At 50.1% G+C, this 12,383-nt stretch overlaps 1 protein-coding gene across 1 annotated transcript; it reads right to left on the reverse strand.

Moving 5' to 3' along the window:
- Positions 1–6,266: 6,266 nt before the first annotated feature.
- Positions 6,267–9,885, reverse strand: IRF2BPL (interferon regulatory factor 2 binding protein like). The gene has a single exon (XM_066607647.1). The coding sequence runs from the start codon at positions 9,623–9,625 to the stop codon at positions 7,532–7,534; it is 2,094 nt and encodes a 697-aa protein (XP_066463744.1). The 5' UTR covers positions 9,626–9,885; the 3' UTR covers positions 6,267–7,531.
- Between the last annotated feature and the right edge of the window lie 2,498 nt (positions 9,886–12,383).

Here is a 12,383-nt window from a genome sequence, read left to right on the forward strand (position 1 = left end):
CAGCAGGAATTCAGTTTACTGCTCCATTCAGTGAGCAGAAAAAGGGAAATCCTCTATCCATCTGATTTATGGTCTTATAATTAGAGATGAGCGAACGTACTCGGTAAGGCCGATTTCGCAATCGAGCACCGCGATTTTCGAGTACTTCACTACTCGGGTGAAAAGATTCAGGGGTTGCCGGGGGGGGCGGGCCGTGGCGTAGCGGGGGGTAGCAGCGCGGAACAGGGGGGAACTCTCTCTCCCTCCCCCCCCTCTGCAACCCCCCGCTCACCCACGGCGCCCCCCGAATCTTTTCACCCGAGTAGTGAAGTACTCGAAAATCGCGGTGCTCGATTGCGAAATCGGCCTTACCGAGTACGTTCGCTCATCTCTACTTATAACGTAACCGAATGGACCCCATTGACTATAATGGGGCCCAATCAGTTTCCTCTTAGCTGCCCGGCTTTTTGCATGCAATGTTTTTTCTTCTGGTATTTTGGGTTGGATCTGTGATAGATCCTCCGAACTGGGATTCCTCCGCAGATGTGAGCCCGGCCATACAAGGGCCGGACTGCATATAGAAACACAGGCAGTAAGGAAGGAAGACCCTTACTGGTTAGCTCTTTAAGGTTATTTTTCAGCACAAAACCATTTTAGGTAAATCAAGTGATTTGCACTTTTCCTAGATATCACATTGGCTATCACGTACTCACAAGTCCGTTGAAAATTCAGTGACCATTTAAAACTTTGAAGTCTTTAAACCCAGTGAAAACTGTTAGCCAAGGCATCCAACCTATCCCATCTCTATATTTTAGATCCAATGTCCACAGGTGGATTTGAATTGCGGAATTCGCGCAGGACACCCACGATCTGCAGTTCAAGCCGCCCATAGGGAAGCATGGGGTGTCCATACTTCAATTAACACCTGCGGATTTTATTTGCAGAAATCGCAACATGCTCCATTGATCTCTATGGAAGCGAGTGATCCACAACGCATCCATAATACAACTGCAGATTTGTAGGCAGACACCTCTCTGATTGCTTAGAGACCAGAGAAGAGGGGGAAGGCGGAGAAGAGGGGGAAGGCAGGCACTTTGGGCTTGTGATTTTTTTTCCGCGCAAACAATCCACAGTACATCCGCGTGGGAGAAGAAAAAAAAAAACTTGATTGTCGGCAAGCATTTAAAAATAATTTCCGCACTGACATGCAGATCTTCCGCGCATACCATGGACATGAGGCCTTACTCTGCAGCATAGTTCTACTGCACGCAGTAATGAACACTACACCTCTAAACATGACCCCACCCCTGCACTAGTCATCGAGTACTCCAACCCCCAAAATGCCTCGAAGTATTATCATCTATGTCTCCTTACATAAACTGCAGCTCCTAAAATAACCCCATTACATTAGTCTAAGCACAACACCCTACCAACCCCAACAACAGGACAAGACCAGAATTGTGGGGGCATTTCAAACGTCAGTCTTATTACTTCCCCCTGCGCACAATATGCCTAATATATGAAGGGCAATATATTAAGAGGCGCACGCCCCTACATATATTAGGTGCATCTCGGCTCCTCTGCGTGCCCCGGTGTATATATTTCTAGCAGAATTTATGCCAGTTACTGGCACAAATTATATATAAATGTGTCAGTCCGACAAAGTGCAAACCGCCAAGTCACATTTTTACACAGGCAAGCCATGCGTAAAATTTTATGACTTTTTTTTACATCAGAAACTGGCGTAAAATGTTTTAGACGCGTTCCCCAGTAATATTTTATTAGCACACTACATCTCCCCATTATTGGGCTAGTCTATGCATAGAACACTACAACCCCCAACATGACAGAATACAATTCTATCATACATACAAGCCTCGCCTCTAATTTTATACTATTAAAATCAACAGAAATCAAGTGTAGCATGTTCCATCTGATGCCGTATTCCCGAGATATAAGGAAATACTGCGTCTGGGGGAGAAGAGCCCTGAAATACTCTACCATAGAAGCGCCTTAATGCATAAATTAACAAGGAGGGAAGAGATTGGGATTGGGATCTGCTGGGGACATGAGGGACTCATACTGTAGCTGTGTGTTTGATGACGGACGGATTATTGCAGCAGCCTGTAGACAAGGCTAGGCTCTGTTCTACAGTATAGCTTACAATCAGCAGCCTGTGCGACTTTAAACAATGGGTTAATACGTCACGCAGCCACGTGGGACACGAAGGGAGGGGTAAGGCTTGGGGCACCTCATCTGGATTAGTGTTCACAGGAATTCACATTATTGCACAACAGCACCAGCTTGTCACACCCTGCTAACTGCATGACAGGCGGCCCCCAGTTTCAACCAGTACAGCTTGTAACTGGTGATCACCATCAGACAAACAACCTGGAGATATTAGGTTTTACCACTGTTCGGCACGGTCCTTGGTGTTGGATATCGACTTCTCTTACAAAGAGTATTTATGTATTGAAAATCTTCATATCAGTATGTCTTATCGTACAGTTTGTACAAAAGTTAATCATTAGTCTTGACGGGCAATTATCTTATTCATTCGAGAGCAGCGGTACATAATACTGAATGAAGACTATCCATTCACTAGAGAAGGGTGTTCCCATAGGCAAGGTTTGCCAATGGACCGTATCACCAGCGAATACTGTAGCAGTTTGTATCATACAGGAGATGTGCTCCATCCATGTTTTTTCTGGCCAGTGTGAAACGTGCCATCTGTTGTTTGCTTGTCATATCTGCAACCTATGGCGATAATTACAGAGACCGTGTCTGCTATCTCCAGGATGATGAAAGCAGTCTTCAGAACAGTCACATGGTCTGTACAATATAAAGTGATTAGGGAGATTTATTGCTGATGCACTCTATCCTCTTACATCAGCAGAGGAGGCCGGGGGAGGGGTTGTCACAGGAAGGAAGGATGCCCCCCCCCCCCCTCCTCCTTACGCTAACACAAATGCTGGGTCTACTGCTTCCCATTAATGTACTGCGTGTTTTACATGTCTGATCCTTGTCCAATGTGGATCTTGCCATATTTTTACAACCAAGTCTGCATGTGTTACATGTGGACTTACCCCGAATTTTATCCTAAACATTGAATGGGTGAAATCTGCAGCTTTTCTGCAACATATTGAGCATGCTGTCAACTTGAAAATCCGCAGCATACTCGTTTTCCTGTGCAGATTTCTATGCAACCTGTGGAATAAGGTATTTAAAGCACCATCCATATGTACTGAAATGTAAGTCGCTGTATGGAATCTGCAGCGTGTGAGCTGAAGTCTTCCTCTCATACTGCATGCGTGAGCAGTGTGCTGAAAACTTACTAATTCTCCCTGGCACCAAGAGAACACAGGGAGCCAAGCCAGAAGGGAAAGTGGAAGCCCATAAATCGGACACTTCTAGGGCTTGTTCACACCAGCGCTAGAGGTTTGAGTTTTTCTGACCAGATCCATCTTGTTATAGAACTGAATGGCACCGTACAAACCCCATAGGCTATAATGGGTCCATCTCGTTTCTGGCCATCTAGCATTTTACCGGACATAATAGCACAGCATGCATCACTATTCCCTTCCCGTTTAGCAGCACCAGTTCTTAAAGGACGCTCTGACAGGGATATGAACAGGACCTTAATGTGTGAGGATAATGTACATACATTTGTAGATATTATAGCGCACTTCATATGTTGGACGATATACTTTGCCATCACAAATGAGGCATTCTTCACTGGCCAAACACAAGAACTAGAGACCCTGAAGCATCGGTGTTTCATAAACTTAGAATATGCTAAGGTTGCAGTCAAAGAGGGCGGTTTGGTTGAAATAAAAAACAAAACAAACAATCAAAAACTGTCTAAGGCCGCTCACACAGCCTTTTTACCACGATTAGCGCAGCGTTTCAAACGCAGCGATGACCGCAGTACACCGCCTCAATTGATTTCAAAGGGACTTTGCAGACCAGCGCTCGAAAGTGGCGTTTCTAACTGCATGATTAAACCAAAAAAAGGTATTTCTGCGTGTCTTAGTGCTTTCTAAACACACCTCATGACAATAACGGGATGGATTAAAAAACGCTGTAACATGTGTTTGAAGAAGTCGCGGTAAATGCTGCATTTTCTGAACGCATTTGTGAGAGTAGCCTATGAGTGCGTTCAGATATCACTGATTTGCTACAGATTGTGGTGCAGATCATCTCTTCAATTGTATTCAAGGGGGTAAAATCTGCTGCAGATCTGAACCAGAATCCACAGCAAATGAGCAATGTATGAACCCCATTATTTCCATTCATCCCAGGGCATACAGAAGGTGGGAGCCACATCCGTGTTATCGGATTGGACACATGAGGCAACGAATCATGCCTCCAACGCAATTATTTCATTCCCCTCATGAAACATCTCAACCTTCTAAAGGATCCTTCACACACCATGTGCCCCTACAACACCCGACATGTGCCCATTCTACACTATGCAATGCCCACTACACTCCATGAACTCTACCCAGGGTTCCTGGATTATACACATTGGGGCTTGTTTACTTAATTACCTTAGCTTACGCCAAAATTGCGGTGCAATGTAGGCCATGTCCCTTTACAGACAAGTTGGAAAAACACATGCTAAATGCGGCGCAAGCAAGTTAAAGATAGAATTTGCAGCAAAAGCTGTTACATTTTGAATGGTAAATAAGCCCCGATGTGTCCACACTAAACCGCTCACAACATGCTACGCACCCTTCACATACCGGATATAGTGCAACATGCATCCTCTACACGGCACAAGGATTATACACCATGTGTCCCTACTACACCACATTACTTACACACCATGCGCCATCTATGGCGGACCTGGATTATACATACATCGACATTCCAATAATGTTCATGAGGCAACAGTGTTACTAGAACACGCACACTCCCTCAGACAGCTGCACCTGCTAAACTGGACCAGGATCACACGCCATGCCTTCTTTATTACATCAACCACCACGATTATACGCCACACTTCCCATTCCGTACTGTACAGCCGCTACACTGTATCAGGATTACACATCACAGACCCTCATTGCAGGATTCTATAACATTCAGCCCCATTCCACACACCGTACCAGGATTACACATCATACGGCCTTCGTTGCACACGGTGCGCCCTCTAAACTACACCAGGACTGTACGACATACAGCGGGCCCATTAACAAAGAGCTTCAGGATTATGCATAATACTGCCCATATTTCTCACTGTGCACCGTCCACACTGCAGCAGGATTCTACATCATACAGCCCCATTCTACGCTGGGCACCCTTTACTCTGCACCAAGATTACATATCCATTAGGCACTATGCACTCTCTACACGCTATCAGGATTCTACATGTCACACGGTGCACCCTCCAGGCTACAGCAGCGGTTTTTTATACATAGTATGCTGCATCGGTATAAAATATCATGCATGGCCATAGCAACACTATGCCACCCCAAAGACCCTATCCTAAAGGCACCGCTACCCAACCAACTCCATGAAATGTCAAGCAACTTCCCACTAGAATACCACACAGCCCGCCATTACCGACCCCATTGTCTGTGTTCCAACCACATGACTAGTATAGCCTACATTTCCAAAGGTGCCAATGTTTATTACTCAACTTGTTTCCACTCTGCAGCTCCCCCCTTCCCGAAAGGCATTAGTCATAAACCAATGCCCCTCCCTCACGGATGACTCAATGTTGTTACCTTCCTGGGAACAGATTTGCACACATACAATTCATAATTCATACACCATATTATGTCACGGCTCTAAATACACAGACAAGCCTGCACAGGAAGGGCTTACATTGTGAGCAGCGGGGCACATGGAAACGATATGGGAGACGGGCACAAAATGCCGTCGGCACAATATTACTATAATACACGACACCAAAGCTGCCATGTGCAGATTGCATCAACGCCACACCGCTCTTGCTGAAACCCTTGCCCAACGTCTAGAACATGACTGCATACCTCCCACATCACAGCAGGACCGTGTGCACAAGCAGTGGGGCCCATCAATAGGGAGATCGGGGCTATTAACCCTTCAGCTCCTTATATAGGAAAACTCTATAAACTACATCAAAAAGTCATCAACAGGCCAGTGACAGATGACTGGTCCCTGTACCAATGTGATCCTAAAACACTGCTGCCAAGGGCCGGTCTGAGCAAGGCGAGCGGTACATGGAGGAAGCACAGCGATACATTGAGACACATCACACCACACTGAAAGCAGAAGAAAAACAGCAACTTTTCCAAAAGCAATAATATGAATCAGATTTATTACAATGTCATCAGCTCCAAGGCACATAACAGTGGTCTGTTTTACTACAGAAATGTATTCTGGACAAAGAAAAGTTCTCCCACCCTAAATGTACAGACAGCAATTTGCTCTACTGCTTAAAAGCATCCGTGCAAAAAGAAAAATATATATATTTATATTCATCTATATAAAGAAATATGTAACCCTTTACTGGCCTGGAGACAGCAATTACTGCCAGCACTCAATGGGTTTAACCAATTAAATTGCATTGTGTAGAGCTGCAGCAGACTGCAAACCAATAATTACACCGGATTATACACCCTACCGTAGTATCGGTGGCGGGGGGGGGGGGGGGGGGGGGGGGGGGAAAGAAAGAAAAATCAACGTAAAAAAGGGGGGGAGGGGGTTAGTGAATGATGTGTCCGCATCACACCCACCTCAAGGGGCACAGGTACAATGTGTGTGTATTACATATAGATGCATATAATCTTTCTAGATCAGGATCACTGTCCACCCCTGGGCCTCGGGACAAGTGCGAACATGTACAAGAACTTACACACCAGTAGCATCGCTAAGTGCTATAACCATTACCTAGTGGACACAGTTGCCACAAAAGCTGTAGAAGTAGACAAAAAAAATAAAAAGAGGGGGTTGGGGGGGACAGGAGAAATAAGGGCAGGTAATATCCAACAACACCTCGCACATGATCCGTGCCACCCTTCAGATGAAGTTTACATAACAAGTGTCTCAAACTTCTTGAAACACCACAAAAATAAGATCTGTACATAAGACTAAGTTTCTATAGCCGCGTGTCCAACAGTCATGTGGGGTCTGCAAAGCTTTATACAGCTCCATCCTGCCTCTGCCCTCGGGACTTACGTGTGCTCAAGAATCCAAGTTCTGCCTTAGACAGGGAGGTTTTCAATTGTTTTTGTAAATTTTTTTTGTATTTTTATTAATTTTTTTTAATGATGATAAACTCCAGCACATTATGCCCAAAAAGATGAAGCGTAGAAACTGTCTCATATCACAGCTCCAATTCCCAAAATGGCCCCCAGACCTGTTGATGGACTGATTAGATTACAGAGAATCATAGTCTCACATGTGTACGGCTGGGTCCAGGGCACATTGGGATCAAGTGAAATAAGATGCAAAATGTACAACAAGGTCCAGGACCCCAGACTTCCCACCATGGTGGTCACCTGTCCTTGGTCTGCAGGTTAGAGGTGGGCCTCTTAACACATGGGTCATTTGATATCCACTGGTACTATGGGTCTCTCTCCTTTTTCACCTTTACATCTCCTGCAAGAATTGTGGCAATTTCCCCCTGCATGAAGGCCCAAGGAACATTGGACCCCACCAGGGGGCACTTCTCTCCACTGGGACAGTAGACCTCACCTGTTGCTCCCTGGGCCTTGATGCTTTCTCGAGAGCAGGGGAAGCAGAACTTGTGACTGGGTACAGACGGGCACTGGACAAAGTGTGTATCCTCCAGTCGTTCATGGCAGATGGTGCAGCAGAGAGGGCCACTATTGGCCATGGGTGAGTCAGGAATGTTCTGGGGGTGAACTTGGTCCATTCCTGGGTGAGACGCTCCACCTGCAGGTGCCACTGGAAGGTTGAGTTCCCCTGAGCCTGCACCATTACGAGAATTCAGTCGTCTTGCCCCAGGTACTGATGCCGGGGACACTGGGCTGCTACTATTCCTGCGAGCCGATGAGGTGGTAGAGTGCACTGGAGGTCCTCCGCCAGTTTGACCATCCTTGGGAGAATGAGCAGTACCCAAAGTGTCTGTTACAGACTGCAGTGCTGCCATAGGTGATGGGCCATTTGGTGGAGCACTCTCGGGTGGGGTGGTTCTTTGTGGGTGACCAGGACCAAGAGGCGGAGGTGGGGGCGGTGGAGCAGGACCACCATAAGATGCTGCTGAAGACGAGGAAGATGGAGTGCCCCCAGCATTTGATAGGCCCAATTTTATAGCATCTGGCTGACCAAGCCACACTTGTCCATCAGCTGAATCAGGTTCAGGAGAGGCCTTCCGTTTTCTCGCTCCACCTCTGGCCTGACTGCTGGCCCCAGCAGAGGACGACGCTGCAGCAGCGGCTGCGGCAAGGGCACGGGGCAGGTTCACTAGTGCGCTTGGCAGCATGGGGCAGCCAGGGTCAAGATAGGGTTGTGGCAGCATGTCAGCTCCTACCATTTCTTTAAAGAAGCGCACTGACTCAGGTAGCAAATCTCCAAGCAGGCGCCAGTCCCCAGACCCATGTTTCCTCTCATACTCCAGGTACTTAAAACCGGAAGAAAGGCCTCGGCCAAAGTCTTTCATGCAGTCCTGGTACATCTGCTTAGCTACCCCAGAGGCCGAACTGAACACATTAAGCGAGCCGCTGGGGTACTCCACAAACAGCTTCAGCTCGTAGTCCAGGAGGCCCGGCTTGGACGTCGCATCAAATGCGAAGACTCGACCCAACAAAGAATGGTCTTTCTTAAAGCGAACATCGAAAGGCGTGCAGGCCGACAGGGTGAGCAGGGTGTCCCGCACAGTCTTTGGCTTCCCTGCCCACTCCTCAGTTCTGCTCCGCAGACTCTCCGTAAGTTCGGACAATGCCTCGCTATTGCGCTGCTTCTCCTTCAGCTCCCGCTCTTGGTCAGTGCTGGACACCGAACCGGGCCGCTTGGGGTCACCGGAAGAGGTTGCTGTTGGAGGAGGTGGGACGTTAAGGCCACTGGAGCCACTGGGACCTCTCCCGAGAACATGTGGGCCTCCAGATGAGGAGGCTGTCGGTGGGCCATTCAGCAAGGTCTGTGGGAGCAGATTTGGGGGAACGCTTAGCTGTCCGGGCCCAAGCTGTGGGATTAATCCATGGCCCGTGCGGCCTCGTGAATTGGGGCTCTGGCGGTTCAATTCCGGGGGTCCATCTTCTCCAGGCTTAGGGAACCCATTAAGGCCATTGGGAAGACGCGCTGCAGCAGCCAGAGTGTATTCAAAACGTCCGCGGTCAGTGGTCAGGCCGTACCTGTCCAGCCCAGAGGCGGCCGCTGCCTTTGATGCCCCATCTAGATGATTGAGCTGCGCTGTGTCCTTGGCGGTCAGGGCTGCTTGTACGGCTGGGTGCTGCTTGGCTGCACCACCAGATCCAGGCCCTTGAGGCCCCGGAGAACGTCCATCTTGGAAGCCATGGCTACGTTTAAGCTGGCGTGCTGTATCAATGACAAATTCTATTCGGTCAGCACCCTCGTAGTTGACACAGCCACGGCAGACCGGCTCAGTGAAGTCCCAGATCATAGCCCATGGCATCCGGGGCAGGTCACACAGGTAACATGACTGCCGACGTGACGAGGACACCTGTGCGGCTGACATGCTGCGCAGGGAGGGGGGGTCAGTCACTGTAAGGGGGGCATGCAGGGTGCCCCCAGCGTTGTCTGCTAGGGCAGGCTGCCTCCAGGGGCCGTGCTTCAGGCGGGTTGTGTGGCTGCAGCAGCTCCGGTGTTGGCTGTGTGCTCCGCTTCACTCTGCTCCCGGCGTGCTCTGTCTCCGTCTCTCCTCTGCTTCTCTGCAAGCCGCAGCCCGCCCGGAGCGCGCAATGACGGGGTCGCGCAGGTTCGGTCAGGCAGGGCTGGCGTTCCGCGCATGCGTAAATGTCGAGCTCCGTGATGACGCCGCGCCCCTCCAGCCGAGGAATGCCACCTGGCCGTGACGTCACCACCTTCACAAACAAGCCGTGGCGTCGCTGGAATTATCCCGCGCATGCGCTCTATCCTGGCCCGCCCCGTCTGCGGCCCGAGCACACGTGACGGAGGCAGACACGTGACTCACTTGGGTTTACTTTACAAGCCAAGAGAGCACTACAAATCCCAGTGCGTCCTGGTAAGCAGGACTGTAAGGGGGAGGAGCCATAGTGTGCCGCAGATAATGTAGTTGGTAACCGGAGAACGGCGCGGTGCCAGGAGTAGGTGGTACAGTGCTCTGTGTTTCTGGAGCCTTCCATAGACCGCGCCTGTTTATGTGCGTGTAGTAAGGACGGGCCGCTGTCCTCACACGTCCTTTTCTGCCATGACGTTGTGCTGTGACTCATCTCCTAATCGTGACCTGGGTGTAAAGTGAAGGCTGGTACAGTGGGGGAGGGGAGGCTGGCACTGCCACATCAGACAAATACAGGGCACACACCGCGGGGTGGACGTTGTGATAAGTAGACGCCGTCCCATTGAATATGTTTAGCTGCCTGGGCAAACATCCAGCAATGGATTCTGGGACTGGTTGGCGCTCAGCCTGGCTCCCGGCCATTCCCCTCCCCGTGGATGCCTTTCTGCATTGTCATGGAGACCCCTGGATGAGCGCGAGCCGACTCCTCCCCCAAACCCTTAACCCTTTCCAGCCTCTTCTGGGCGCTTCCCGGCTGAGATCCGGGTGCTGTTGTCTCGCCCGGGTCACCGGACCCCTCAGCCGTGGGGAACATGGACTGTCCGGGGGGGGCACACATGGCCGGCTGTGTTTTAGTCCTAGGGCGGGGAGCCGAGGACAGCGGCTATATGCTGCCAGTACTAGGAGTAGCACAGGTGAGCACAGGAGCTGACACTCTACTGCACGTGTGGCGGAGAGCAGCAGAGAGAGAGAGAGAGACTGCTCCATGCTGGTAGGAGAGCGCAGACCGGGGCTGTCGCCTGGGAAGAGACTCGCTGCAAGCCGATCCCAGACAGTGGAGAGGGGGGAGAGAAGCAGGAGAGCTACAGAGGGGAGAGACACCAGAGAGCTAAAGAGGAGAGGGGGAGAGAAACAGGAAAGGTACAGAGGAGAGGGGGAGAGAGAGAGGAGAGTGAAAGAGCTAAAGAGGAGAAGGGAGAGAGACCAGAGGTCTGCAGAGGAGAGGGGGAAGAGACACACACAGGAGAGGAGAGAGAGCTACAGAGGAGAGGGGGAAGAGACATTAGAGAAACACACTACAGAAAAGGGAGAGACATGCAGAGAAGAGATGGCGGAGAGCAGTGACACTCAGAAGATGGAGTTTCAAAATGCAAAACTAGGAATACCTATGGAGAGATACAGTGAGGAGAGACGTATAGGGGGATAAATCTGGAGGAGAGAGATATGGGGGGTCAGAAGAGGGGTAGTGATGAGGGTGCAGATATGGGGGGTCAGAGGAGGGGTAGTGATGAGGGTGCAGATATGGGGGGTCAGAGGAGGGGTAGTGATGAGGGTGCAGATATGGGGGGTCAGAGGAGGGGTAGTGATGAGGGTGCAGATATAGGGGGTCAGAGGAGGGGTAGTGATGAGGGTGCAGATATAGGGGGTCAGAGGAGGGGTAGTGATGAGGGGGCAGATATGGGGGAGCAGAGGAGGGGTAGTGATGAGGGGGCAGATATGGGGGAGCAGAGGAGGGGTAGTGATGAGGGTGCAGATATGGGGGGTCAGAGGAGGGGTAGTGATGAGGGTGCAGATATGGGGGGTCAGAGGAGGGGTAGTGATGAGGGTGCAGATATGGGGGGTCAGAGGAGGGGTAGTGATGAGGGTGCAGATATAGGGGGTCAGAGGAGGGGTAGTGATGAGGGTGCAGATATAGGGGGTCAGAGGAGGGGTAATGATGAGGGGGCAGATATGGGGGGGCAGAGGAGGGGTAGTGATGAGGGTGCAGATATGGGGGGTCAGAGGAGGGGTAGTGATGAGGGTGCAGATATGGGGGGTCAGAGGAGGGGTAGTGATGAGGGTGCAGATATGGGGGGTCAGAGGAGGGGTAGTGATGAGGGTGCAGATATAGGGGGTCAGAGGAGGGGTAGTGATGAGGGTGCAGATATAGGGGGTCAGAGGAGGGGTAGTGATGAGGGTGCAGATATGGGGGGGGGGGCAGGGGAGCGGTAGTGATGAGGGTGCAGACTATTTGAGGGTTGTGCTTTTGGGTTTGTTGTTGCAGCGTTACCTTTTATTATCCTAGTAGAAGGACTTAGTGGGAAAGCTTAGGAACCAGCTAGGTATCTTTGTCAGACATGGCAGAGTGCAGGAGAGGAGAGAAGGCAGATATATAAGGGAGAGCGAGCAGAAGAGACCAGAGAGGCAAGAAAGGCAACATAGAAGAAGAGTGCAGAGAATTTACATAGAGGGGCCTGGATGATGAAGATTAAAGAGC

The sequence above is a fragment of the Eleutherodactylus coqui genome, chromosome 6 (assembly GCF_035609145.1).
Source record: "Eleutherodactylus coqui strain aEleCoq1 chromosome 6, aEleCoq1.hap1, whole genome shotgun sequence".
In the NCBI taxonomy this organism is placed as follows: Eukaryota; Metazoa; Chordata; class Amphibia; order Anura; family Eleutherodactylidae; genus Eleutherodactylus; species Eleutherodactylus coqui.